The sequence below is a fragment of the Protopterus annectens genome, chromosome 5.part1 (assembly GCF_019279795.1).
Source record: "Protopterus annectens isolate FY-2018-M chromosome 5.part1, PAN1.0, whole genome shotgun sequence".
Lineage (NCBI taxonomy): Eukaryota > Metazoa > Chordata > Ceratodontiformes > Protopteridae > Protopterus > Protopterus annectens.
This window is the reverse complement of record NC_056736.1, coordinates 527,723,298-527,749,134: the sequence shown is the minus strand read 5'-3', so window position 1 is coordinate 527,749,134 and position 25,837 is coordinate 527,723,298. Positions and strand designations below refer to the sequence as shown.

General features: G+C 43.8%; 1 protein-coding gene across 1 annotated transcript in view; it reads right to left on the bottom strand.

The window, feature by feature from the left end:
* The window catches only part of BOC (BOC cell adhesion associated, oncogene regulated), a 321,403-nt gene that overhangs the window by 12,158 nt on the left and 283,408 nt on the right, over nucleotides 1-25,837 (bottom strand). Inside the window, exons 15-18 of the mRNA XM_044073144.1 lie at nucleotides 22,169-22,369; nucleotides 7,023-7,225; nucleotides 5,774-5,853; nucleotides 170-348 (exon numbers count right to left, since the gene is read on the bottom strand). Coding sequence (XP_043929079.1) covers nucleotides 170-348; nucleotides 5,774-5,853; nucleotides 7,023-7,225; nucleotides 22,169-22,369 — 663 coding nt within the window. The remainder of the gene's footprint in view (nucleotides 1-169; nucleotides 349-5,773; nucleotides 5,854-7,022; nucleotides 7,226-22,168; nucleotides 22,370-25,837) is intronic.

Below are 25,837 nucleotides of genomic sequence, written 5' to 3'. Positions count from 1 at the left end.
GCTGCATCAGTAGCAGCTGTTTCTTAACCTACATCACCCACACGTGTCCCCCAATAAAACAAACTATGCAGCATCAGTAGCAGCTGTTTCTTAACCTATATCATCCACACGTACACGTGTCCCCCAGTAAAACAAACAACGCAGCATCAGTACGCAGCTGCTGTAGTACCTGGAAGGATGCTGTGATCCCTGGCGAGTCCGGCTTTAGTTGCTGTAGCTCTACTTTCTGTCATGTGAAGAAGGTTGCCAAGCTCTTCTTGGGCACAGCTGCACTCATGTGAGTGAAGAAGCTCATGGGTAGAGTCATCAGGAAGGCTATACAGACATGTGGAACCTAAAACAGGCGGGCTGACATATGGAGAGAAAACAGACATGGATTACTTAGGATCGACAAAACAGAAATTTGTTAACATCTGGCTAGTTATGACAGCAAAAGAAAATGCCTAGGATATGTCAAATTAGATGTCAAAGAAACTGCAGCAAGAACACTTTATGCACATAAAGGATGTTCACTTCTGTGACAAAATAACCACACAAACATGACATTACCATAATATCCAGCCCAATTTTTCTCTCCCTGACTAGCAAAACTACACACTGGAAAATAATTTTGCTTACCTCCACAACATCTTAACTAGTAGCAGCTGTCCAGTTCAGTATGGACTGAAACCAAATGGTGATCTCTTGGTCATACCTCACAGATACCACCAATTCTTTATTTTTAAATAAAGTTTTTTTTTCAGCATTGTTTCAGTTAAGTTCATGGCTTATAGTAAGTAATGAGACATGGTTCATAGGTTGGTACTAGGCTATCGGCCCCAGGGCTTATACAAGTCTAGCCATAACAATTCCCTGGATATTTCTTCCCATAGTATTTACTTCCCTGGACCCCTGTCTAGCAGGGTGACTGACGTGATCCCCGGGGTGAATTTCCTATCTCCCATCCAATCTTCAAGGTTCCTTTTGAAGAGGGCCAAAGAGGCACTCTGCTTGACATGTATGGGCAGTCTATTCCAGAGTCTGGGAGTCTCTGGGTCAGGAACCTATCCTCCCCTGCATATTTTGTTCATTGTGATGATAAGGTTTAGATCTCTGAAGCGTGTCTCTGAGGGATTGGGATTTCTTTAAGTGTAGCATGTCCAACAGCTCTGGGTTTGACATGACCTTGCATGTTAAGCAGAGATCGCCTCCAAGTAGACGATATGCGACAGAGTATAGGTGGAGTTTTTTTCAGATGGTCAGCATAGGGCATCTGCTTTAGGCCTGTGATTCTTTTAGTGAGGTATTTCTGTGGCCTTTCCAGTTGTTGCAGATGTCTTGAGAGGTGCATACCAAACAGGGTGTTGTATTCTATAAAGGGTCTAATGAGGGATGAGTACAGTGGGACAATGACCTCCTTTTTTCCTGGATGAAATGCCCTTAGTGATCAGGTGTGCCACATAGAAGGATTTCCTGACTGTTGTGGCAATGTGGTTATTGAAGGTGAGATCACCATCCACCTGTGTCCCTAAGTCTCTTATCACACTTTCGGTGTTTAGTGTACTGCCACCTATGTGGTAATTCACGGGTACATGTTTTTTCCCAGAAGGGGATAACTATACATTTCTTGGCACTGAGCATGAGCCCATGGCTCTGGCACCAAGGATCTGTTTCTGTAAGGCCCTTTTGTAGAATATCCATATCATTTGGGGATTCAATAATGGCTCCCAGTTTGCAGTCATCTGCGAACTTTGTTAGCCAGTGTCCCTTAGTGTTGGCCTGTACTTCAGAGAAGTAGATGCCAAACAAGAGCGTTTCCAGGACTGAACCTGAGGTACTCCACTTGTCTGGAGCTGGATTTGGAGTCAGCTACTTTTACAGTGTGGGTTCTGTCAGTAAGCTAGCTGACAACCCATTGACTGACATAGGGATTAATGCCCAGCTTTGTAAGTTTATCTATGATTCCAGAGTGGGGGATGGTGTCAAAGGCCTTGGCGAGGTCCAGATAGGCTGTGTGGACCACCTTACCCTTGTCCACGGCTCTGGAGACTGATTCAAAGAAGTCAATCAGGTTCAGGAGATAATGGCCCTTCATGAACCCAAACTGTGTGGGGTCCAGTGTTTGAAGGTTGCCAATGTCTTTGTTTATAAGTTCCATGATAATACGTTCCATGGCCTTGCAGATCAGGCTTGTCAGACTGATGGGTAGGTAGTTCCCAGGATCCAAGGTGGATCCCCCCTTGTGGAGTGGGATAACTGTAGCTGTGTTCCACTCAGTGGGCATGAAGCCTGAGGTGAGGCTATGATTAAACATGATACATGGGTGAGGTGCCAGTTCATTTTGTAATTTATGCACTACACAGCCTGGGATGTCGTCTGGTCCCATGGATGCTGTATTCTTAGCTTTGGAGAGTGCGTTTTTTACCTGTGTGGCCGTTATTACCGGAATTTGGCAATCTTTCAGTATTGAGATGGGCCCTTTAGGGGATGAAGTTTGCACTGAATCGATCTGCCAGGATATTGGCAATATCCTTGGGATCAGTATATTTAATGCCATTCTGTTGTATCTCAGAGCAGATCTGAGCATTGCCATTTAGATTCTTAATATAGCTATGGAATGCCTTGTGGTTGTCTTTGGAATCTTTGGCAATTTTATTTTCGTAACTAGCTTTGGAGGATTTTATGAGGGATCTCAGCTTCTTACTGAGGCTGGTAAGGAAGTTATTTTGCATCCTGGGATTTTCCTCTTTTCTGCAAAAGTTTCTTCCTTTTGTTGTAAAGTTTGTTTACGGCAAAGGACCACCAGATTGGCTTCCTTTTTTGGAGGAGAGCGTCTTGGTTCTATTGGGGATGGCACGATTCATGCATGAGTGGATGTGCTCGTACAGTGCCTTAGTCTAGGATTCAGCAGCCGAACTTTCAGTTCCCATCTGCATGGGTGTCATGAAGTTTGTCACTTCTGACTTGAGTAGCATGAAGTTGGCTTTGGAGAAGTTTTTTATGGAGGTTTCCTTAATGGGTGGGGGTGGGATGTGGATGTCAAGGGTAATTAGCTTACGGTCAGACCTGACCAACGAGGGGGTGACCATAGCTGTGGAGCATTGATTTCCCATGTTGGTAATGACCAGGTCTAGGATACTGGAGCCCCTGGTGGGACTAAGGATTAGTTGATCCAGGGCATTTGGAATTTATGAATTCCAAGAGCAAAGGTGTTGGTGCACGAGTAGTTTTCCCAGTTAATGGCAGGTAGTTAAAAATCACCCTGTATTAGGGTGTTTGGTTGTATCTTAATATTTTCCAGTATGTTTAGAAAGGTGTAGTGAGAATCTTGGGGCATGGTGAGGGATCTGTAGCAAGCTACAAATTGGATTGCAGTCTTATCTAGTGTTAGTTGCACCTGGAGAATTTCAGATGCATTGTGTAAGGCAACTAGCCTGGTTTTGTGAATATCCTTGATGAATATGGACACTCCTCCACCTTTAGTGTTTCGGTCCTGGTTTGGTGACCAAAAAGTGTGGTATGAGTTGTAGCCTGGTATTGCAGGGGTGCTCTATGGAGCCTTGAACCAGGTCTCAGTTACTGCACAGATATCGATGTTCTCCATTTTTAGGAGTGCCTTGAGAGAGTGCATTTTGAGGTTTAGACTTCTAGCTTTGAGTAGCATTATCTTCAGATTTTGCATGCTTGTACCTGTTACGGTGGTGGTTTTGTCCTTTGAACTTTGCCTAAAAAAGGCACTATAGGGGTGGCAAGAGCCTGAGCCAGTAACCTGAATCCCAGGGGCGACAGGTGCAAACCATCTCTGGCAAAGCTTCGTGGTCTGTCACTCATGTCGTTCCAGGCAGACAGATTCTAGATCCCCTTTGAATGACACCAGAAGCTTAGCCAATTGTTGAAGTCAATCATTTTGTCCTTATACTGTGGTATCATTCTGGGCGAAGGTAGGATGCTACTCAGGACTAGGGTCATACCTGCCTGGGCCACATGATCCTTAAGCTCTTCCATGTCTCTTTTGTAGTCCAGGGAGATACATCTCAAGTCATTCACTCCAACATGGACAATGACAGTCATATTTGTACTTGTTGTGGAGTGACCCGAGTGCATGCGTTATTTGGCGGATCCTGGCACCAGACAGGCAGCTGACTGTAATTTTCTCATTGTTCAGCTTGGTGAGTGGGACATCAGTGTGCCTGACTGTAGAGTCACCTATGACTAAGTGTTGGCTATGTTGTCTTGCCTTAGGGGCTGTTGTTGGGTGGCACACTGGTGTTGTGAGCTATGTGACACTTTAGTTGTGATTGGTGTTTGTTTGCGTTTCAGCTTCGGAGGTCCTTGCTGCTTGGACAGGTTACTGTTAAGGGCCTCCACATATGTAGGTTTAGTGTTGATATGTGTGGGTGTTAGTGGTGTGGGTTTAGAAGGGCTATGTGTTGCTTGAGGTATAATGCGGGTGCTAACCTTCTCCTCTTGACTGTCTAGCACAATCTTGGGTGGAGACAGCTTTGCTTCCAGTTTGGCTATGTAAGTGCATCTCTCGCAGGTTGTAGTGTTGGGTGGTAGGAGGAGTGGGTTGTCTATGTACATGAGGCAAATGCTGCATTGCCCCAGTATGCCCAGATTCTCCAGGTGGACAGGAGAAATCACCGGAAGCTGACTCTTGGACATGCCTGGTTTGGTGCTTTTTTTTGTAAAGTACAAGAGCTGTTTTCTCTTACCATAGCAAGGTACTTTGCAACTATAGGCTGTTTAGTGCCTACAATTAATTTCTCCTTATTAATACTGATGAACCTAACACAACTACTCACCAGGCACATAGCATCGTTTGGTTAAATGACTTACTCAGTCATATAACATGCAAATGGAGGCTGACAGACTCAAACCTTGGAGTCCAAGAAGCAGCTCATTAAAAGCTGAGGGTATTAATTATCTGCACCGCCAACACAATATTGCCAAAGCCAAAAAAAAAGGCAGATAAGACAATGTAGAGTAGCAACACTCATCGACATTCCATACAAGAAGTCCATTTTATGACCACAGATATACAGCACTTAAGACATCACATACTAACCAAAAACAATGGGTGTACAAAGTAAAAGCCTTTTTTTTCAAGAATACCACACAAATAGCTACTACAGGATACTGAAGATCTGCCAGGACTGGAACACGTCAATGTTCAGTGCAGCTAACTAGGCTCATCCTGGATCATAAATGGGGAAAGCTATTAGAAGTCTGGAGCCACAACGTCTCAGTGAAATATCTTTTCTTTTACTCCAATGTTTGGACACAAAAAGATTTCACACCCAAGAAGTAACTTAGTATGTCCTAAATGTTACCTTCCATCCGAATATGTGGAGTAAGGATACCCAAAAGAAGATGACATTTACCTACAGATACAGCTTACAGACTTGATAGATTTACATGACCAAAAATATGAAAGACTTTGGTAACAACTGCCTCTACAGGTATTATACTTTAGTGCAGCCCTTTTTACCAAACTAACAAACAAAAAGGCTAATTTCTGGGGAGTTAGATAAGTACTATGAAGTATCATAAATTACTGAACTTAGTAAAAAGGTACAACTTCACATGCCTTAATCCAAACTGTTTCCCAATTTGAGAAGCTTTTGTTTTAAGAAAGGAAAACCAACAGCTCGAATAATGGATTTTTAAGTAACAATAAGAATTTAGTATCATCATGACATTAAAAAAAAGATTATGCTTGATAGAGACAAAAAAGGGTGTGACTTTTCTTCCCATATCTGAAAAAATAATTCCCAGAATTTCGAATACATACCTCTCTGAATACAGACACTGTCCAGGGCTACCATTTCTCACCACACTCTCTTCCAGAAGTGTATCGCATTCCACCTTTTCCTGTTAAGAGAGACAGAGAATTTTTTTAAAAAATCCTGTTACTTTTTTTTACAATGTACTTTACTCTGTTGCTCCTCTGGTCATGGCCTCTTCACCCACCAACCAAACTTTGGTCACTTCAGTGATGCAAGATGGACCTACAACCAGATGACTGTTCACTTCGTCAAACTGGCAGAACAGCTTCAGAATGATGCCAGCTTCGGTACTACCTCTAGGATGTATAAAGAAACTCTTACTGGTAAGGTGGCGATCTCTGGTCATCAGCAGAGGCTTCCTCTACACCATATCACAGACCTGCCTAATCTCCAAATGAAAGGGGGTCACTGCCGGGTATTCTGCAATTTCCCACCACAGGTGCTTCCTTCCCACCAGATTCCAGTCTTGCTGCAAGCAGAAATCCAGCAGCTGTGTTGTCTCCGAAATGGGATGGCGCTATCTATGACATTCTGGACAATGCAACATCCATTCCAAGAAAAGTAAAACTGATTTATACAAAGGTTACTTTTGACATTAGTCATTTGTCTTCAGATGACTACTCCATCTTGTAATTACAACCGCTGTCATTCTAAATGTAAGCGTGCCTGCATGTGTGTGTGTGTGTGCTGTCTGTCTGTCTGTGTGTGTTCAAAAGAACTGGCTTCCCATCCAGGGTTGATTTATGCTTTGCATCCACTGCTTTCCAAGAAACACTCAAGCCCCTTAGAAAATTAATTGATGCTACATTACTTCTAATGTCGCTCTACTCAATAGGAATGCACTGGCATTAAAAACTGAATTTTACATTCTTAATCTGTTTTTTGATCCTTTTAATATAAACACCACCATATTCCCACAATACAGCATTTATCTTATTGGGTTTTCCTATCTTGAAAACATCCACTCAACAATTAAAGTCAATGCAATAACTACTTTTTATATAACTATAACCCCAAAAAATTTGAACTGCGGACAAGAAAGTCTCAAACTGCACAAACTGCAGACACTCTAAAGCAAAACGTACAGAAGTTTATTAAGATAAGCACTTCCATCCAAATGTAAACAATGGATTTCATCAGATGACTTGATCTGATTAAGTCCATTGTTTACATTTCCATACTTTTTGCTTTAGAGCATCTGTGGTTTGTATAGTTTAATTTTTTTATATAACTGTTAAGAGCTGAGATACATACCAGAGGCAAACTGCCGGGACTGTACTCCAGGTGTTTGGCAACAGCGTAAGTGTAGTTTCCTCCATTAAATGCAGCGTTTATTCCATTTCTGAGGGGGAGTCCATTTGGAGCATGGCTCAACACTCCCTGAAGAGGGACCATGGTATACTGGCAAGAAGCTGTAGAAAGTATTGAACTAGGAAATGCCAAGTCTGCTGCCTGTTCTGAAAGAAAAATAACAGAAATCAATAAACTTTTATTAAAAAAACTGCACTAAAATAACTTAGTACACTTACATCACTGTCACAAATTTTCAATTAAACCCCGATTCATCAAGAAACTGTTCCTAGCAAAATGGACAGATGTTATGTGATCCTATCTCGCCTACATTCTGACTGATGGGTTGGATGCACCACTACCAGTCCCAGATTTCTGTCAGAATTTTTCTGTTCTTGTCATAAAAGCTGTTTTAACGGCTATTCTTCACAAATGTCCATCACAGGCGATCACTCGCTCTGTTGTGTATTGTTTGGTGCAAAACATTTACAAGAGTCATGCAGTGTGTGTCACGCTTTTTCTCAAGGGTCCTGTTGATAAAACCTTCCTTTGAAGAAACTTTGGCATCCTCTCCTTCTCCGGCTAAAGAAAAGTCCAGGCGATGTTCCGTCGGATCCAGTTGGCTTGAACCCGATAGCAAACCCATCTCATTTCTATTCCTCCTCTGACTGCCCGGCTCCGTGGAAGCAAGCGCTATTGGAGGTGGGGATCTTAGGGTGGCGCGGTCGGCTCCAACCCCGGGCCCGGGCCGGTTTGGGGAGTTTGGATGTCGCGGACTGGGGCGGGGGTGGGGGCCTGTTGTTGACCCCATTGGCCCCTCGGAGCCTCCCCCTCGGGGCTGGTCGTCCGGCTACGTCGGCTATCGGACGGACCGCCCCAGATTCTGGACACTCCCAGGATTCTGGGGGAGGGGCTTTCAGAGCTATCTTGAGTGCCTTTCTTGACATCTCTTCCGGCTCTCGGCACTACCCTGGGGGCCCTGGGTGGGGGGCAGTTCCCCTGTCGTGGGCAGGCCCCTGAGCCTGCTGGCGGTTGCCCCCCTTTGGGTTCCCCCACCCGGGTGAGGGTTTGAGTTGTCTTCAGAGGAATGGAAGGGAAGATGAGAGGGAAAAGAAGTGGACTATCCTCAAACAGCAGCTGCTGGATATCAAACCCCCTCTGCTGATGAGTCAGTGTCCTCAAGGCCTTTGGGGGGCTCAGCCCTCCGCCTCCTGGGTGTCTCCGCCCTTGACGAGCTTCTTCTGGATTTAGTTTGTCGAATAGGGAGAACATCATACCCGTGGAACCAGTCCTTCGTCCCCATTAAATTTTGTCTGCCCTGTCGAGAAGTTTCCTTTCACTAAACTAAAAGGCGTAGATGGGCTCATTTCCTATCTTGACCGAAGGGGGTGGGTAAGGCACAGGCACACAGTGTCTTCCTTCATGGCCGCTCCCTTTGATGGAGTCCTCTTTTGTTTGGACCTAGTTAAAAACACACCCTTACGCTGCCATCCATTTCACACTCACCCCCCCGTCCAAAAAAAATCCGGACCCGCCACCCAGTCAAAGGAAATTGCAGCGCAGGAAGCTTTTTTAAAGCTGCTAAAAAGTCAGTCATCCCCCCCCAGACCAGATCGGATCGAAAATCCTCAGGTTCTTTTAGTGCCAAAAGACAGGGGACCTGAGACCAATATTGGATCTCAGCAGACCCATTGTTGGAGAAGGATGTTTGGATGTGCTCCATAGACCTCAAGGGCGCCTATTATCACATACCGATACATCGTCCAGGAGGTATCTGACTGCCACCACCAGGCATCTACTAATGGACAACCTCAAAGCCACCATCTCCTGGGTGCTACCCTGGGGATTACATTCAATTGGTCAAAGTCTGTCTTGCTGCCCTCTCAAGCATAAGGTTCATAGGAGCAGAGATAGACAAAAAAATTGATGCTTTCTTTTCCTGCCGAGGGGATCCAAACTTTACAGGGCCAAGTTCAAGCTCTGATTTCAAGATCCAAAGCCCCAGCCAAGATGGTTCTACAAGTTTTAGGTTCAATGTCTGCCACGTTCTCTTAGTTCCTCTGGCAAGATTGCACATGATGCCTCCCAGACAGGGTGGGGGGCATTGTCTGGGGCAGGTAGTTCAGGGATCTGGCTTTTCCATCTAACTTCTCTCCCACATTCTATCCTACAGGCCTTGGGGTTTCTCCCCTCAGGGCATAATCACCATCCACACAGACAACATGTCGGTGGTCTGGTACCTAAACAAGCAAGGAGGACCAGATCTTACCCCTTTGCCCACATTCCGGAAAATCGAATATACTGGCAGACAGATTAAGCAGGACAATGACCTATTTGCAACTCCACTAAACACCAAGTGCAAAGGTTCTTCTCCCTGACTCCCGCATCAGGAGTACCCCACCACTAAGAAATTGTACCTCAGTAAGTGGAAGAGGTTTGCTATCTATCCCAGAGGTTTTGAAATTCTTAACATCCCTGTTTAATCAAGGATCTTCTGTCTCTACTATTAAAGTCCAACTATCTAAATTTCACGAGTCCATGGATCCTCCATTGATGAGCAAAAACTTTCATTAAAGGTGCGGGTCTATTAAGACCCCCAGTTTTTCATCCGCCTCAGTGGGATCTAGATTTAGTGCCATGTGAGTTAAAATATCTGTCCTGGAAAACTGCCTTCTTAGTTGCAATTACTTCTGCAGAAGAGTTCAGAGAGCTTCAAGCCCTGTCTATTAAACCATTTCCACAAAGATAGAGTATCACTTAGGCCTAATCCATCCTTTGTCCCAAAGGTCTGTTCTAATCTCTGCCTCCAACAGTCTCTAGAGCTACCAGTTTTCTTCCCAAAATTCTCCAATGAAGCAGAATACACTCTCCATAAATTGGATGTTCACAGGCAATTTGCTTCTATCTAAATCAGACCAGTTGTTTGTGTCCTTCTCAGAAAATAAATTGGGTAAAACCATCACAAAAGCTACTATCTCCAAATGGATTAGAGATTGTATAACTCAGGCTTATTCCTCTTCAAATAAGCAACTTACAACATCTATCAAAGCCCACTCTACCAGAGCTATGGCTACTTCTATAGCCTTTCATTCCAAGCTCGCTATTTCTGAGATTTGTGCTGCTACTTGGTCCAATCCAAGCACTTTCATTTCCCACTATAAATTGGATGTGGCATCTAAAAGCATCATTTGGTTCCACGGTACTCAGGAGTGTTTTCCAGTGAGCCACCCAGGATTCAGGTGCTAGGGGCTGTCCCATCAGTCAGAAGATCACATAACATCTTTTAGTTATGTACTCACCATAACTTCAGATGTTTGGGATCCATCTCGCCCTACATAATACCTACCCTCCTTCCCCTGCCTTGGAGATCAGAAGAGATTGAGCGGTTTTCAGTTCTACTGTTTTATCTTGTTTCATCTGGCGATGTTATATAAGCAGGGCGTGCATGTGCATGTATGCGGACAAACTAGATCTGGGGACTGGTAGTGGTGCATCCTGGGATATAGTAAGCTCAGCCAATAAGAGACTTCGCTCTTTGGCATAAAGCGTGCCAGTCGGGAGCCGGAGATCTCTCGAACCCATCAGTCAGAATGTAGGCGAGATGGATCCCAAACATCTGAAGTTATGGTGAGTACATAACTAAAAGTTATGTGTTGTAACAACCACAAAAAAAATAATAAACTGTGCAGAAACATGGCTGGAGCAAATGAAACCGTTCACCCTTCTTGTAAAATCTTTATTATATCGTAAGCGCTTTCATACTCTAATTGCTTCATCAGACAACAAACTGGAACAGTTCACTTATTAAATACCCTATTCAAATTCAAAAGAACCAATCACATTATAGAAACAATAAGCCACATTATATCACTTCCTAATTAACTAATTTAACTTGTTAAAAATATATATTAAAATAATAAAACATACAAAAAGGTACAACTTTTAACAAAAAATGTATGTCATTATTTTTAAAAATTTTTTTGTTAAAAGTTGTACCTTCTTGTATGTTTTATTATTGCTCCACCTGTGTTTCTGCACAGTTTATTATTATTTTTTGCAGTTGTTGTATCGTTATCTGTGCAGTTAATTGCTGTTGGTTCCATTGGTTTTGCTGTTTTGACAAGTTATGTGTTGTGTTCATCAGAATAGGATATCTTTCAGTAAGGCCCTGCCTGCACCAAGAATAATAACTGGGTTGTTTGCTGCTGGGAGACATCAACCCCAGACAGAGTTCTTTCTAGATGCCAGATATAGACTTGCATGGGGAGGGGCCTGTATACATCTGCACTAGCAGAGTCACCACTGTTCCATGCATGACCTTCCGTTCTTCCGGCTGACGGCTCCTACAGTTACAGACATGGATCCCTAGACAAAGGTATCCACTACTGTGCAGGTCGCTCTAGGAGTGGATAAGGAAACAGGTGTGCATGCACTCCCATCTCGTACCATTCTGATTTTAGTGAAACCTTCAAAAGTATCAGTTTTATGCCCCCTTGGTCCTTTGGCTATGTACCCTTTAAAAGGAATGGACCCAAAAATGCCTGCAGTTTACTGTATCCCTAAAATGAATGTACATTCCGACACTAAGGATCCAAATGAGGGAAAGAAGATATAAAGCAGTCATTTTTACCCCATAGACAGGAGGACAAATTGTGCAACATGCCCCATAGGACGAACAATGGCAAAGCCACCTCTGGCCTAGCAGTGTCATGAGCAGCTTGCATGCATACTGTGCTCCAGGTAAACCTTCACAAATCCTAAAAGGAAAGACTCTTTGTAAAAGGCAGCTTCAGTAAGTGCATCACTGACAGGACTGCATCTTCATCTTACAGGTAGCACTTCTAATAGCAGTCATAACAGGAGGCGATGCATTATAGCTAACCATGCAAGGCAATGCTTGCCTAAGAACAAGACTTGCTTAGTCACTGGAAGGCCTTGACTAGATTTTCTCAAAAGACTCATTTTCCTCCTTAGAACCTACGTTGTTTGCAAAGAGTCATGGCAAGACTGTCTCTCTTATTTCCTCAGTCTGGAGTACACAGTGGAGCTGGACTGAAATCACTCTGAGAATAAAAGAAGAGTTGGTTCCTAAGGAGACTATCATTATCAAAGACAGTGTATCATTCTTTGCACGTCAGAGCTTAGGGCTCAGAAATCCACCTGACAGGGGTTACAGCCACAAAAATACAAGTCCCACAAATGCTATGGGTTCAAATGGGAGAATGGGCAGTTTCTCCAATACCAAATTCAGGTCCCAGACAGGAGATACAAGGTGGTTTTGGGAAATAATGCTTAGAACTCCTCTGATGAACTGCAAATGTCAAGAATACAGAGACAGGGAATGTTGAATCATGCATGCTGGTAAGGCCGAAGCATGTAATTTAGGGATGAAGTACTCCAAGTCTGTTTTAAACATGTATGTCCGAAATTTTAGGCAGGTGACTGGTGCAACATTCCTCGGTAAGAAGCCGCGAAGAGTATCTTCTTCAGGAAACCTCACAGTAAATCACAGCATCTGGGTTTATATACCTCTCCAGTGTCTTACTTAGGCCAAGAACTGTGAAAGCAGAAGTAATTTTCCTCCGAATAAACAAACCAAGTTTGGTACTGAGAGGTAGTAGTTCTGAATTAACTGTAGATTCTCCAAGCTGGAAACATGACAGTTAGTACCTGAACATCTCCCCTGCCTCCATGAACAAAAGAACGAACTATTTCTTTTGTAAAGTCTTGGTAAATGTTATTACTGGATTTCTGCAGTTTTAGAACCCATCCAGGACCATCTCGAAGAAATAAAGGCTATGCATTTCCCATAAAAAGAAGTTATGCCTTACCATAATGTTCCATCTGTATTGTTGATCCTCGTTCGGCCATTAAGCCTGGATTATCAGTTCCGACCTCGGAACCGGGCCGGCCATCTTCCAAGCTTGCGATGGCCACAATCTCTCGAGCTAAACTCTTACCCACAATTCCCCTTTCCCTGTTACCTCAGACAGATTGAGTTTGCAAGTCAAAGGAAGTAGAGGCTACCTCTGGTCAAAGAACCTACTGGAACAGGATGATGAGATCCACTATAAGCCTGAGGATGGGGAAGGAGGGAGGGTCGTAATGACTGAACGAGGATCAACAATACAGATGGAATGTTATGGTAAGATGTAACTTCTTTATCGGATATGGCTAATCCTTGTTCATTCCTTACGCCTGGGACAGAGTCCCCAGCTACCTTTATTCCTGGGAGGCTCTCATGGAAGGACATTCCTGAACACCACTGAACCAAAGGACGCTCTTCCTCTGGAGACCAAATTCAATTTGTAATGGCTGATGAAGCTATGGGGTCTAGCCCAAGTTGCAGCTTCACAAATGTCAGGTAAAGAAGCTCTAGCATAAAAGGCAGCAGAAGTTGTGACCGACCTAGTGGAATGAGTCCTAACTGCTGTAGTCAAAGGAATATTGTGAGTTTTGTAAATAAATGTTACACAGTCTTTTAACCATTTAGCCAGTGTGACCTTAGAAACAGCACATCCAAGTCTAGGACCAGAATAGGCCAGGAATAGTTGATCTGATTTGCGAGAAGCCTTAGTTCTGTCCAGATAGAAACACATTTGCCTGTGAATGTCAAGGGTATGTAGACAATACTCTCCTCTGTAAGCATGATTGGGAAAGAAAGCTGGCAATTCAATGGACTGGTTAATGGACATTTCAGAGATCACTTTTGACAGGAAGGAAGGATTAGTTCTCAATGACACTCTATCTTTATGAAAGATTAAGTAAGGCTGTTTGATGCATAGAGCTTGAAGTTCAGAGATACGTCTGGCCGAAGTAATGGCGACCAAGAACAAAGTTTTCCAAGAAAGAAACTTGAGGTCGCATGAAAAAGCTGGTTCAAAAGGAGCCGCAGTCAATGCTTGCAGGACTAAAGACAAATCCCATGGCTGGCTAGGTTCTCTAAAAGAGGGTTTCAAATGATTTACACCTTTTAGAAAAGTCTTGCATAATTTGTGTGACATAAGAGAAGAGTCATGGACACCATTGTGAAAATTAGATATTGCGGCCAAATGAACTTGAATGGTAGAAGCAGAGGCGCCAGATTGGAATAAACTTGACAGGTACTCCAGTACTACCGGCACTGGTGCTGAAAAAGGGTCTATCTCTTTTTCCTTCAGCCAAATGGTAAACCTTTTCCACTTGCTGAGATAAGTAGTTCTGGTGGAAGACTTATGAGATGCAGTAAGAATGTCATGTACTGGGGAAGAAAGATCAGTCTGTCTGGCAATTACTGGTAGTGGAGGAACCAATCTGTGAGCTTCAGGCTGTTCAGGTTGGGATGAATCAGGTTCTGCGGGTGGGAGATCAAATCCGGAGTTGGATCGAGAATCCATGGTTGATCTAGCAGGTGAGGCCATAAGAAGGGGAACCAAATTTGCCGAGGCCAATATGGCGCAATGAGGATTATCTTGCTCTTCAACTGGCAGGCTTTCTTCAGGAACTGGGGAATGAGAGGGAGAGGGGGAAAGGCATACAGAAGACCTGAGGGCCAATCGTGGACTAGAGCGTCCCTGGGCAACTGTCTCCGAGGGGGAATGAGGGCGAAGTAATTGCTGCACTTGTAGTTGGTTGGGGATGCAAAAAGGTCGCAGCAAGGGAAATACCAGAGGTTGAAAATCACTGCCACTATAAGAGGATTCAGAGACCACTTGTGTGGTTGCAGAATGCACCAGCTCAACCTATCTGCTATCACGTTGGAACTCCCGGGAATGTGTGTTGCTAAAAGAAAGCGGTTGGTAGCCATCGCCCAGTGCCATATCTTCAAGGCCTCCCAACAGAGTGGGTAGGATTTGGTTCTGCCTTGTTTGCTGATGTACCAGATTACAGCCATGTCGTCCAATTGTATGGCAATCGTCCCTGATGGAAGGAGGGGATGAAATGCTTGCAACGCTAGAAGCACCGCCCTCAGTTCTAGGACATTTATATGCAGATGAGCCTCTAGGCCCGACCACGTGCCTTGGACAGACTTTCCCTGAAAAAGCCCCCCCACCCCATCAGGGAGGTGTCCGTGGTCACTGTGGCTTTGGGCTGTGGGGTGTGAAGGGGCGAGACCATTGCAACAGGTTCTGCGACATCCACCAAATCAAGTCTTGTTTGCATCTCTGAGTCACCCAAATCTGGGATGAGAGAGGAAACTGAAAAGGGTACCACTGGGTGAGTAGTAACCATTGTAAAAGCCTCATGTGAAACCTCACGAGGGGGACAATGGTGATGGAAGCTGCCATGGAACCCAACAGCTGGAGAACAGAATGTGCTGTCGATCTTCCCTTGAGAGGATGGATATGAGTTGTTGTATCCTTAAAATTCTGTGCTCTGGAATCAATGCCGTGCAGTTCTTTGTATCCAACAGGACCCCAATGAATTCTATGGATTGGGATGGGGACAGGTTGGATTTATGCCAGTTTATAGTTATGCCTAACCTTTCTGCAGTGTGAAGAAAGTATGCCAAAGCATTTTCCAATAGATGTCTGGTGGGGGCTGTGATGAGCCAGTCGTCTAGGTATGGAAACACCCAGAATCCTTGCAGTCGCAGCTGAGCTGCGATGACTGCCATGCACTTTGTGAACACTCTGGGGGCTGTAGAGTGTCCAAAGGGCAGTACTCGGAACTGGTAATGACTGGCTCCCGCACGGAAGTGAAGGAATCTTCTCGATGGTCTGTCCACCTTTATGTTGTAGTACGCATCTTGAAGATCTCCAGAGCACATCCAATGGCCTGCCTCCAGTAGTGGGAGGATAGACTGTATTGTGACCATCCAGAATTTCTGTACTTCTACGAATTTGTTTAGTACACTGAGATCCAAAATTGGTCTCCAGTCCCCAGTCAATTTTGGCACTAAAAATAATCTTGAGTAGAATCCGGATCCTATTTGGTCTAGTGGGACTATTTGGATGACTCTTTTTCTTAGCAGCTTTGAAATCTCTAATGCTGCTTCTACCCTTTGACTGGGTGGAACGTCGGGTAAGCTCCTTAGTGGGGTGGGACAAAGATCGAAGGGAATATGATAACCTCTGGTTATTATCTCTCGTACCCAAGAATCGCTGGTAATGGTTAGCCAGGCAGAAGGGTAGAAAGAGAAATGACCCCCAACCGCTTCCAGAGGAAAGCAGTTGGGCCGCTCTTCAGGAGTGCTGGTAGGACTGGCCAGAGAAAGAATCTTTGGAACCCTGGTTACGCGGACCTCCTCTGCCCCAAAAGGGGCGCCTTCCATAAGAGTTTTGCCCTCTGCCTCTAGGGGAAAACTCGGCTCATGTGTCATGGAAAGAACCAGGAGACTTTTTGTGCCACATCTTCCCAGTCTTCTGGTTTCTGGAGAAAGCCTGTTGAGGGGAAGAATAGTGGACACCCATGGCAGAAAGTGTATTACCGTCCTGTTCACACCTAGCTTGTGCGTCTTTAACCTTGGGTCCAAACAACGAAGAGGCTACAATGGGAGCATTCAGAAAGGAAGCCTTGAAAGTTTCCGCAAAATCACACAAGCGCATCCAGGCATGCCGTCTCATGACTATGCCTGCACCCACTGCTCTAGCTGCTCCTTCTGATGCATGAGAAATCAGACACATGGAGGAGTTAGAAATAGATTCAAGGGTGGCTAACTGTGAGGCCACTTTGTCCTGGACCTCATCAGACACAGCTCCGGCCAAGGTTTCAGAAAGCTCAGAAAATAAGTCTCTTTGAAGCCTAGTAAAATGTGCCATATAATTCAGGGACCTGACTGCAAAGGTTGCTGATGCAAAGGTACACTTCCCTAATCTGTCCAGCGCCCGGAACTCTTTGTTGGACGGGTGGACAGTCTGGCTTTCTTCCGCCAGATCCTTCTTTGTTGCAGCAGCAGCCACCACCAAGGCATCTACAGGAAGACCTTTGGACCAGTGCGGCTCACTATCTGGAGGGGACAGGATTTTATCTGGCCTGAGGGGAATGGCGTCAATGACGTCAGGAGACTTCCAAGCATGCTGCACGACGAGCCGGACAAGGTCGTCGGCAGGTGGAGTAACCAAGAGGTAGGGGGCCGGGCACGAAAGGCCTGCAGGAACACAGACTCTTCAGAGGTCGGGTTAGAGGGCCGCCAATCACCTCTCTGCTTAAGTATTTCGAGGATATCTCCAAAGGATACCTCAAAGGGTGACCGAGGGACCTTTCCCCATCATCAAAGTCTGTGTCTTCCGTGAGGGACTCTTCTGGGGAGTCCACGTGCTTCCTCTTACACAAACTCTTACGATGAACTTCCTCAGAGGGAGAATCTGGAGAAGACACCGCAAGAGGAGCCCAGTGGGAGTGTGTCCTGAGGCCTTTGTACCCGGTGTCCACCAGAGGTGTCTTGTGTAAATTGTGGTCCAGAGGAGGACAGGGGCACTGATAGCACAGGATCGCCAACAGATGCAAGAGCCTTCTCCATGAGTTGAAAGGCTGGTCCACCTGAGGAGGTCACACCCTGCTCAAGCAAATCAGCCTGCTGACTCGGAGTCCTTGGATGGCTGTGAAAAACAGGAGTATGTACGTCACAGTTAGCATCCAAAGCAGTGACTGGAGTGACAAGTCTCTCCTGCCACAAAGGCAACTGCGACTCCTTAGTGAAGTCCATGAAAGGAGCCGAAGTGTGGGAAGTCTGTGCTACAGCAGGGGGCTTCAAAGGTAATGAAGGAGGAGAATAAGTAGGAGTCCTTGGAGTAGGGTGATCACCTCTAAAGGAAGAGTAGCTCCTGGAGGGTTGGACACCTCTGGCCAAAAGCAACTGATCCACAAGGTGCACCACATCGTGTTCCGAGAAGCTTCTAGTGGATCTCACAGACATAGCTGAAGGGGAGTCAGGTCTATTCAAGGATGCAGGAAACTCGGTGCCCACAAAGGGGTCTTTAGACGGTGCTAAAATAGGCATCTTCACCAAAAACAACTGAGCCGTAAAGGCTTGTACTACTGGTGTCTGCACCGAGGAGATCATCGGTGCTAAAGGTAAGGTCTGCACCAACGAGGTCGGTACCGAAGTGGTAGCTGGCACTATGGTAGGTGCTGAAAGAGTCTGTACAGAAAACGAGGTAGTCAGTACCGAGAGAATAGTCGGTGCCGAGAAAATAGTCGGAGTTGAAGCAGAAGCTGGCATCGGAACAGTCATCGACGCCAGAAAGGTATGCATCGAGGAAAAAGTCAGTGCCGATAAGGAAAGTTTGAACCAAGGGGCAAAGCTTGGTGCCGAAGATCTAAGCACCGAAAGCCTTGGGGCCGCGGAAGTCAAATCCGAACTAGAAAGTTTGGCCTTCTTAGGTCCCGGTTCCTGGTTGTCCCCAGCAGGAGACGACAGGAGAGACTTGGCCTTCTTGTGTTCATCTCTTTTCTTCTGGGAACTAGGAGGGGTTAAAGCTTCCGTCCCAGAAATAGCCTCTGAAAAGGAATATTTAAGTAATCCCTTTAAAATCAGCTTATTTTTCCTTTCCACCAAAGTCCTGTTAGAGAAATTAGCACAAACCTCGCAAGGCGGGTCAACAGTCAAGTGAAGCACACCCAAACAGTAAACACATAATGCATGTGCATCCAAAATAGGTAATTAATGCCCACAATTCACACATCTTTTAACTCACAGACTACCTTTTTCCTCTGTCATGATAAGAGGAAAAAAGAAAATGAAGGAAGAAGGTACCAACAATGGTACAAGAAATACCCAAAGGTAAAGCAGGAAAGAATTTACCAACAATGGTAAAGGAGTTACCTCATGGTAAGAAGAAAGAAGGGCTAGAAAAAAACAAAAAGAGTTTCTAGATGTGATAGGGTAAGAGAGAACTATTTAACAAATTTAGAACAGAGAATAACTGCAATATGATAAAGTATTATCAAAGAAGTTTACTTAGCTCAAGAGAAGTGGCTTGACACGACTGAATGGTGATGTGGCAAATGAAATCTGAGGTAACAGGGAGAGGGGAACTGTGGGTAAGAGTTTAGCTCGAGAGTTTGTGGCTGTCATGAGCTTGGAAGATGGCCGGCTTGGTTCCGAGGTAGGAACCGATAACTCAGGTGTAAGGAATGATCAAGGATTAACAATATCAGATCAATAGATCTTCACGATCCATTTCTGTCATCTTAGAGTGATCAAACAGTGCATCTCAAGAGATGATGCAGAGGGATAAAGCACTGAATGTATCCCTCACAACCTAGGTTCAATTTGCAGATAGGGTGCTGGAGAGACCAGGCAAGAAGTGATGGCAGTGTGTTGTATTGACCAGCTCGCCCAACATGAGGGGCAGACTGGCTCACTGCATTACCAACTGCAAGTATACTTCTGCAGCTTAAAGTGTCCAGCATGCATGTGCTGCTTTGTTAGGAGGTTGAGTATGCCCCTCCCAAAGCCAGCTTTAGCAGAACTCACAAGGCAACTGAGGGGGTGGAGACAGGACAGTGTGTAGGCTCTGCAGAATGATCCATTCTATAACACCAGTCTCTTGCCTCCACTAGTGAATGAATGGGCTAGAGGAGGTTTTGCCCCAATGGAGGAACAAATGGGTGCAGGACAGGGAGTCACAAGGCCGATCCTGTGGCTAGAAAAACCAGACAGGGAACACATGGAAGGGCCTGCCTCAGTTCATTCTTGATAACACAGCCCCAGTCTTACCAAGCATGGATATATAGACATACCTCTATAATCCTGGTTAAAGCATCAGTATAATTAAAACCTAAAAAGAACATACTGCTGCAGCTGTTTCAAGGCAAAGGCAGTGGAAGCCCAGTGAAGTAGTAATCACAAGAAGGCACAGATTCTAGATTCAGGGAATTCTGCCAGCCTTTCCAAAGCCTGATCTACAAGGGGGACTAGGACAGGTGAGGTAGATAAAGGACATGAATGCCCCAAAGTAGCAGAGGAAAAAAGACACCCTTTTCCTAACCTGTCCAAAGCTCTGGACTTCTTACTAGGTGACAGAATGAAGGACAAATAAAGGTGATATAGGAGTCTGTCTTAGGATAACTTTCCAGCAAGACACTGCAGAGGACCTCTCTTCTTAAGAGAGGAATCTGGATGCTTGTGAGTTACCAAAAGTTTTATTTATTTATTTTTTTAACCAAATACATGGTCTGGTACCTTGACCCTTTCGGCCACAACATAGGCACAACGGCAGTTCAGTAATACACAAAAATTCAGAATACAGTAAACTCTCAGTTAACCAGAACTCAAGCAACCAAAAAAAAAATCGAAGAAATAAAGTAGAATTTTCATTTGTTGCACTTTGTTTTCCCCCCACAGAAACATACCTTATGTTTCTAGAGTTTTAGAGTTTTAAAAAGGAAGACAGGAATAAATTCCCTCTCTTCCCAACCTGATAAGTCAAACCAAACAAATAGTATAGGGAACAGTATTAGTCAGGCCTATTTTTAATAGTAACTTTCAAGCAACCAGAAACTACAGTTATCCGGCATCTACCAATCTCCATGGGTGCCAGTTAACTGAGAGTTTACTGTATTATAAAGCAATACAATAGTTACAGAACATAACATAAAAAGCAATACAATAACTACAGAACATAATATAAAAAGAGAAAAATTCATACAGCATTAGATGGTAGTCAGAAAACATTTTATTTATTTAACATTTGTTAACCGGGAAAGTCCGACTGGGAACAAAGCCAATTTTCAGCGGAGGCCCGGGGAGAAAGATGCATGTCTTTGTAATGTGGGAGGAAACTGGAGAACCCGGAGGAAACCCACACAAACGCAGGGAGGACATGCAGACTCCACACAGAAGGCACCCCAGCCGAGAATCGAACCAGAGAATCTCTTGCTGTGAGGTGACAACGCTACCGCTGCTCCACTGCGCCGTCATTCTTGATAACACAGCCCCAGTCTCACCATCTAGCATAGATATAGACATACCTCTATAATCCTGTTCTTAATGTACACTGAATCTCAGAGCATACATTTGAAGGCATTTCAGTTTAGCAGCACTGAGGGAAAATAAAGAATAAAAAAAAATAATTGAACTGTTTTTACGTACTTACAATTCTGTTAAGTACAGTTGAATGTTGGGGATTGGAAATGTACTCTGTTTTTGCTGTATTAAAGTATGGGCTGATAAGCTTTATAACGGTAGTGTGCACACCTTTATAATGAAGCAACTGTGCTGGTAGGTTCCTTTTAGCTATATGATAAGCTTCTGTATGAATTTAATGTGTTCTTTTAGTGACCTGTCAGAAGTGATTCTCATTGGCTGGGACAATCTTACTAAAACTCCTTACACCAATCTCAAAATAAATGGTGGTCTTTATGTACACAGGGTCTATATTGTGAAACATTTGCTGATTGAAGATTAGTTATTTCTTGTAGGTACAAGATTTGATTCCTTCCACTACGTGTATATGAACAAGCCACTTAATAACCAAATATTGTTCTCATGTCAGCCTTGAAAAGGGACAGAAGTCCAGTGGGCTTACCCAGTTAAGAAAAAAAATGAATGCAGAAATCAGCAGGGTATATTAAGCTGTAACTGGAAACACATTTCATTTTTTGTGTGAGATGCAGTGAAGCTCACTTGTGAGGTATGGAAGAATGAAGCAACATACATGGTTTATAATGGTTTGAAGTGATTTGGGAAGAATTTTCAGTAATAACAGACAGTTTGTATTCTATATGAAAAATGAATACAGTGACTGAAAGGGCATGGCATGCCAGGCATAAGAGGTAAGGTGGCAGACTAGTGTGCAAGAGGCTTTTAAATGCCTATCCACCTTGTCGTAACATCATGTTTGTGTGTGTTTAACTTTTACAGGACACGCTGGGGCCTACAGTAAGATCAAGGTCCTTTTATAGTGTTACCTGAGCAATCTTATGTTTACTTGGAGTTACTAAAAACAGACTTACCTGCTATCTTTGGATAAGCACCAAATAATTATGAGGCTGTTTTTGTCATTTTCAGTTAAAGGTGGTAAGCGGAGATCAGTTTTGTAACTGGGAGCTATGATTTTGTAAACATTTTTCAATATGGACTGTGCAATTTACAATGATGCTGGGCATGCAAACTTACTCCCTCCGCCAACAGGAAGCCCAGAATACAACAAAATCTCAAAAAGCTTCTAAATGCCTTTACTTACTTTGCTTTGCCCATGCTCTCCATAAACAGAATGGGACAAAGGTTACAATGAGGAGAACCAGGGATCCCAACACCACACCAACAATCAAGTACGGCAGATCACTGGAACGGGGACTGATACCAGCAGGATAGCTATTACTGTTACTGCCAGAGGAGGTCGGTGCAGGGAGCACTGCTGTTTGGCCTGGAACAACTTTACGAGCTGCAAAGACACAATACGTTTATTACACACATTAAGGAAAAAATACAACAATAAAATCGCTGCTTATTTTTAGCTTGAATATATTCATCCTTACAACTGGCACACTTACAACACTGTGAACTACAAAAGTAATACAATACCAACAAAACCATACTGTTACATTCAAGAATGTTGCTGGGTTATTAGGATGCATGAGAGGTAAAAATACACCCCCATAGCACCTCAGTTCTTAGTACATTCATTCAAAAACAGTTACATTATTAATGCATCAGTTGAGCAACCCAGGGCCTGTCCTTGATAGTACGAATCCATTCAAAGGACCTATCCACCATTCACAAGCATTTGTACCTCAGGTTCCTGTGTTTGAACCACACTCGACCAGACACCTTAAAAGTGTCTACAATATAAAGGGGGTGGGATGAGAGCACTATCCCCACAAGAAAATGGTGCAGGCATCCAATTTTTATGTATACTGAGATTGATGTGATTATATGCACTTAAAAGTCAATTCAGAGAGAGTATTACATCTAGCAGGCAGTTTGACAAATAAACATCAGTCTATTACCATTACTGTTTGAATGACCAGCAGCTGTTAAAGTCTACATGAGTGCTTATTACTTAAACACCAAAACAAAACACAAAAAACATCAGAACCAATAAGATCACCTACAAGCAAAACAGTCAAAAGGCAAATTATATAAGTTACACAAATGTTCAATCTATTAACTAACCAGGTTCAATATGCACACATATATGTTCAAAACCAAAGGAAATGTGCGTCAAAGCAGCACTCCATGGACAACATACTGTGTGATGTAGGTTAGAGTTCGAATACCCCCACAAGCCATCTGCTGTGTGTGTATATATGTATTTATTACACACATACTCCTCTCACACTCTCACTCTCTCTCTAGAAGGTTTTCAATTTGGAAGTAGATTCCAGTAGAAAGTACATCAAGTTTATAAATACTTCATATTTTTGGTGCTTTTAGTGACCTAACATTATTGTTTCTGTCTTTGATTAATGAAAGCCATTTGGAAGGGATAAAGGAATCCTAGTTGCTTAGGTTGGTTGGTTTCCAACAAATGGAAGTATCCAGAATATGTCACTGGCTGTCTCCATGTACTTTGGATGTTAGCTATACAAAAGTATAAATCTACTAACATTTTCCTACACTAGGACATCACAGTGTTTATCCCTACTATGTTTCTTTATCACTGTGCTTGGGAATGGACGACTTGACTGCACACACTACAAGATCTGCTTCTGGGTAGAAAGTGTACCCTTCACAGTTTGGATGAGTAAACAGCTGGTGGACAGACAGAGGGATTTCATTTAACTACTGGGAACCACACTTATGAGAGAACACTTTTCCCCAGTAGCAAGTTGCAGCTCTCACTGCAAGCCTAGTTATTGACCTGTGAACTAAATAAACACAACTTGCATTCGTACTCTCTATTACTGAAAAGTGATAATGTAATAGCAAAATGGATGTATAAATCAGCACACGTGAGCCTCAAATGTAGGCTACAACTGCTGGAATGCAGTGTGTACATAAATATGAGAATCACTAATAAGGCTACTACAATAAATCCATGTGTACAACCAGTTAAACACACAAAAGATTTAATGTTACAGATCACTGCCTACTAAGAAGCTGAAGCATTCAGTATGAGAGTAACAATAGCAGCACATGTGTACTGTCTGGAAACATGACGAGAGAAGGACTACACAGCACCCCTTCAACAATAAGGGCAGCACTGACTTCAGATAACGTGTCAGCTTTCACTCAATAATGAATGTGAAGGCTGTAATGCATAACAGAAAATGTTTCTTAAAAAAAAATCAACATGGGCAACTGAGCCATACAAAATTGACTTCAGTGAGACCATGAACAAAGATTTGCAAGACCAGCTTTAATACTGGACTCTGGAACAGTATATCACGCAGTTACTTTCTCAAAGTGCAGAAGGCTGTAAAGCTCTGAAGCAGACCCAGCTGTAGGTCCTTCTGCAGTTCCAAAGCAACATCGTTGTAAGTTAGTTTTCTGTAGTTGATGTTTTCAAGACCCAGAAAGTATATTTTCATACCAGACAGTAATGGCTACCCATGTACCCACCAAATAACAGGCAATTTCTAATGACACCAAGAATGGAATTCTTATGTTCCTCAGTAAGTCTACATGCCATAACTGAAACTGTATGGAAGACCCACATGCAACAGTGAGAAAGTACAGTCTACATTGCTGCAGTCATAAGACGCCAGAACGTAGTACATACATAAGCGCATCGACGCCATATCCTCAGTCTTTCTTGCCCCAGATGTCAGAAGGCCAGCCAAAATAGTAAACGCCAACACCACAAACTATAGAGGGGGGGAGGGGAGGATTGATTCGGCAGCTAACCTGTGGGTAGAATCCCAAAGCTAGGAGCTGCTAACATGAAAACTGCAGTGGCAAACCCAGCCCTGGACTTGGAATAAAGAGGGAGATGAGACTTTTTCCCCTTATTTTGGGGATCAGCATAAAAAGTAGGCAATGAATAAGACTGGTTCAAGGCCACATTAGAAATCACTTTAGGCATATAAAAAGTAGGTTTTTTCGAAAAAAACTCTATATATCTGTCTGCTTTAAAAGGCAGGAGGTAAAGAAAAGAATCAGGATTAAGGGAAGATTCAGAAAAACACCCCACACATCTAAGACAGGGAAGGGGATGGCCCAAGGGCTATGCTGTGGCAGAAAATTCCTGAGCTGTTTTCCCGAGAAGAGAATCCTCCCCTTCCTTCCTTCCCAATTGAAATCATGGAATGTAAAAATGAAGAAGTCTCAGGACAAGAGTAAATCTGCCTCCACCCTAGGCCTCTTCTCTGGGGGGCAGAACCCCCCTGATCAAAGAAATCAAGTCCTCCATTTTTAACAACATTTTTTTTTAGGAACAGGGAGAGCTAGAACTATGACCAGGGCCAACATGACAAGGTTTGGCCTTAGCATGAGCTTTTTAGCCTGAAGCAGAAGGCCTATAACCTTCTTCTGTAAAGATGGAACAGACACCTGAGAAGAAGCACCTTCAGCCGGGCCTAACTCCTGAGAGGCCAACTCTGTAAAAGTAAAGGTTATCCCCATGGGATTCAAACCCTCGGCAGGATCCACAGATTCAACCGAGGCTCCAGAGACCGCGAACCGGCGTAAACGACTCTACTCATAGATTTATCTTTACGCTTTTAGCGGTAGCGGCATCGAGGGAGGATCCGGCGCATGTTATAGTTTTACTTTACCAAAAAAACAAGCCTGGCACAGTCTAATCTCCGTAATGGTGGGGTGCTGTTAAATCTAGCAACACCCGACACCCGACACGCCGTGTGCTCAGGCCCTAAGCAAGGAATACAGAAAGAATGAAAATCCTTATGAGGGTATGTTTCCACACAAAAAATGCAATTTACTTTTTTTCATCCGGATTCGATAGGCAAGA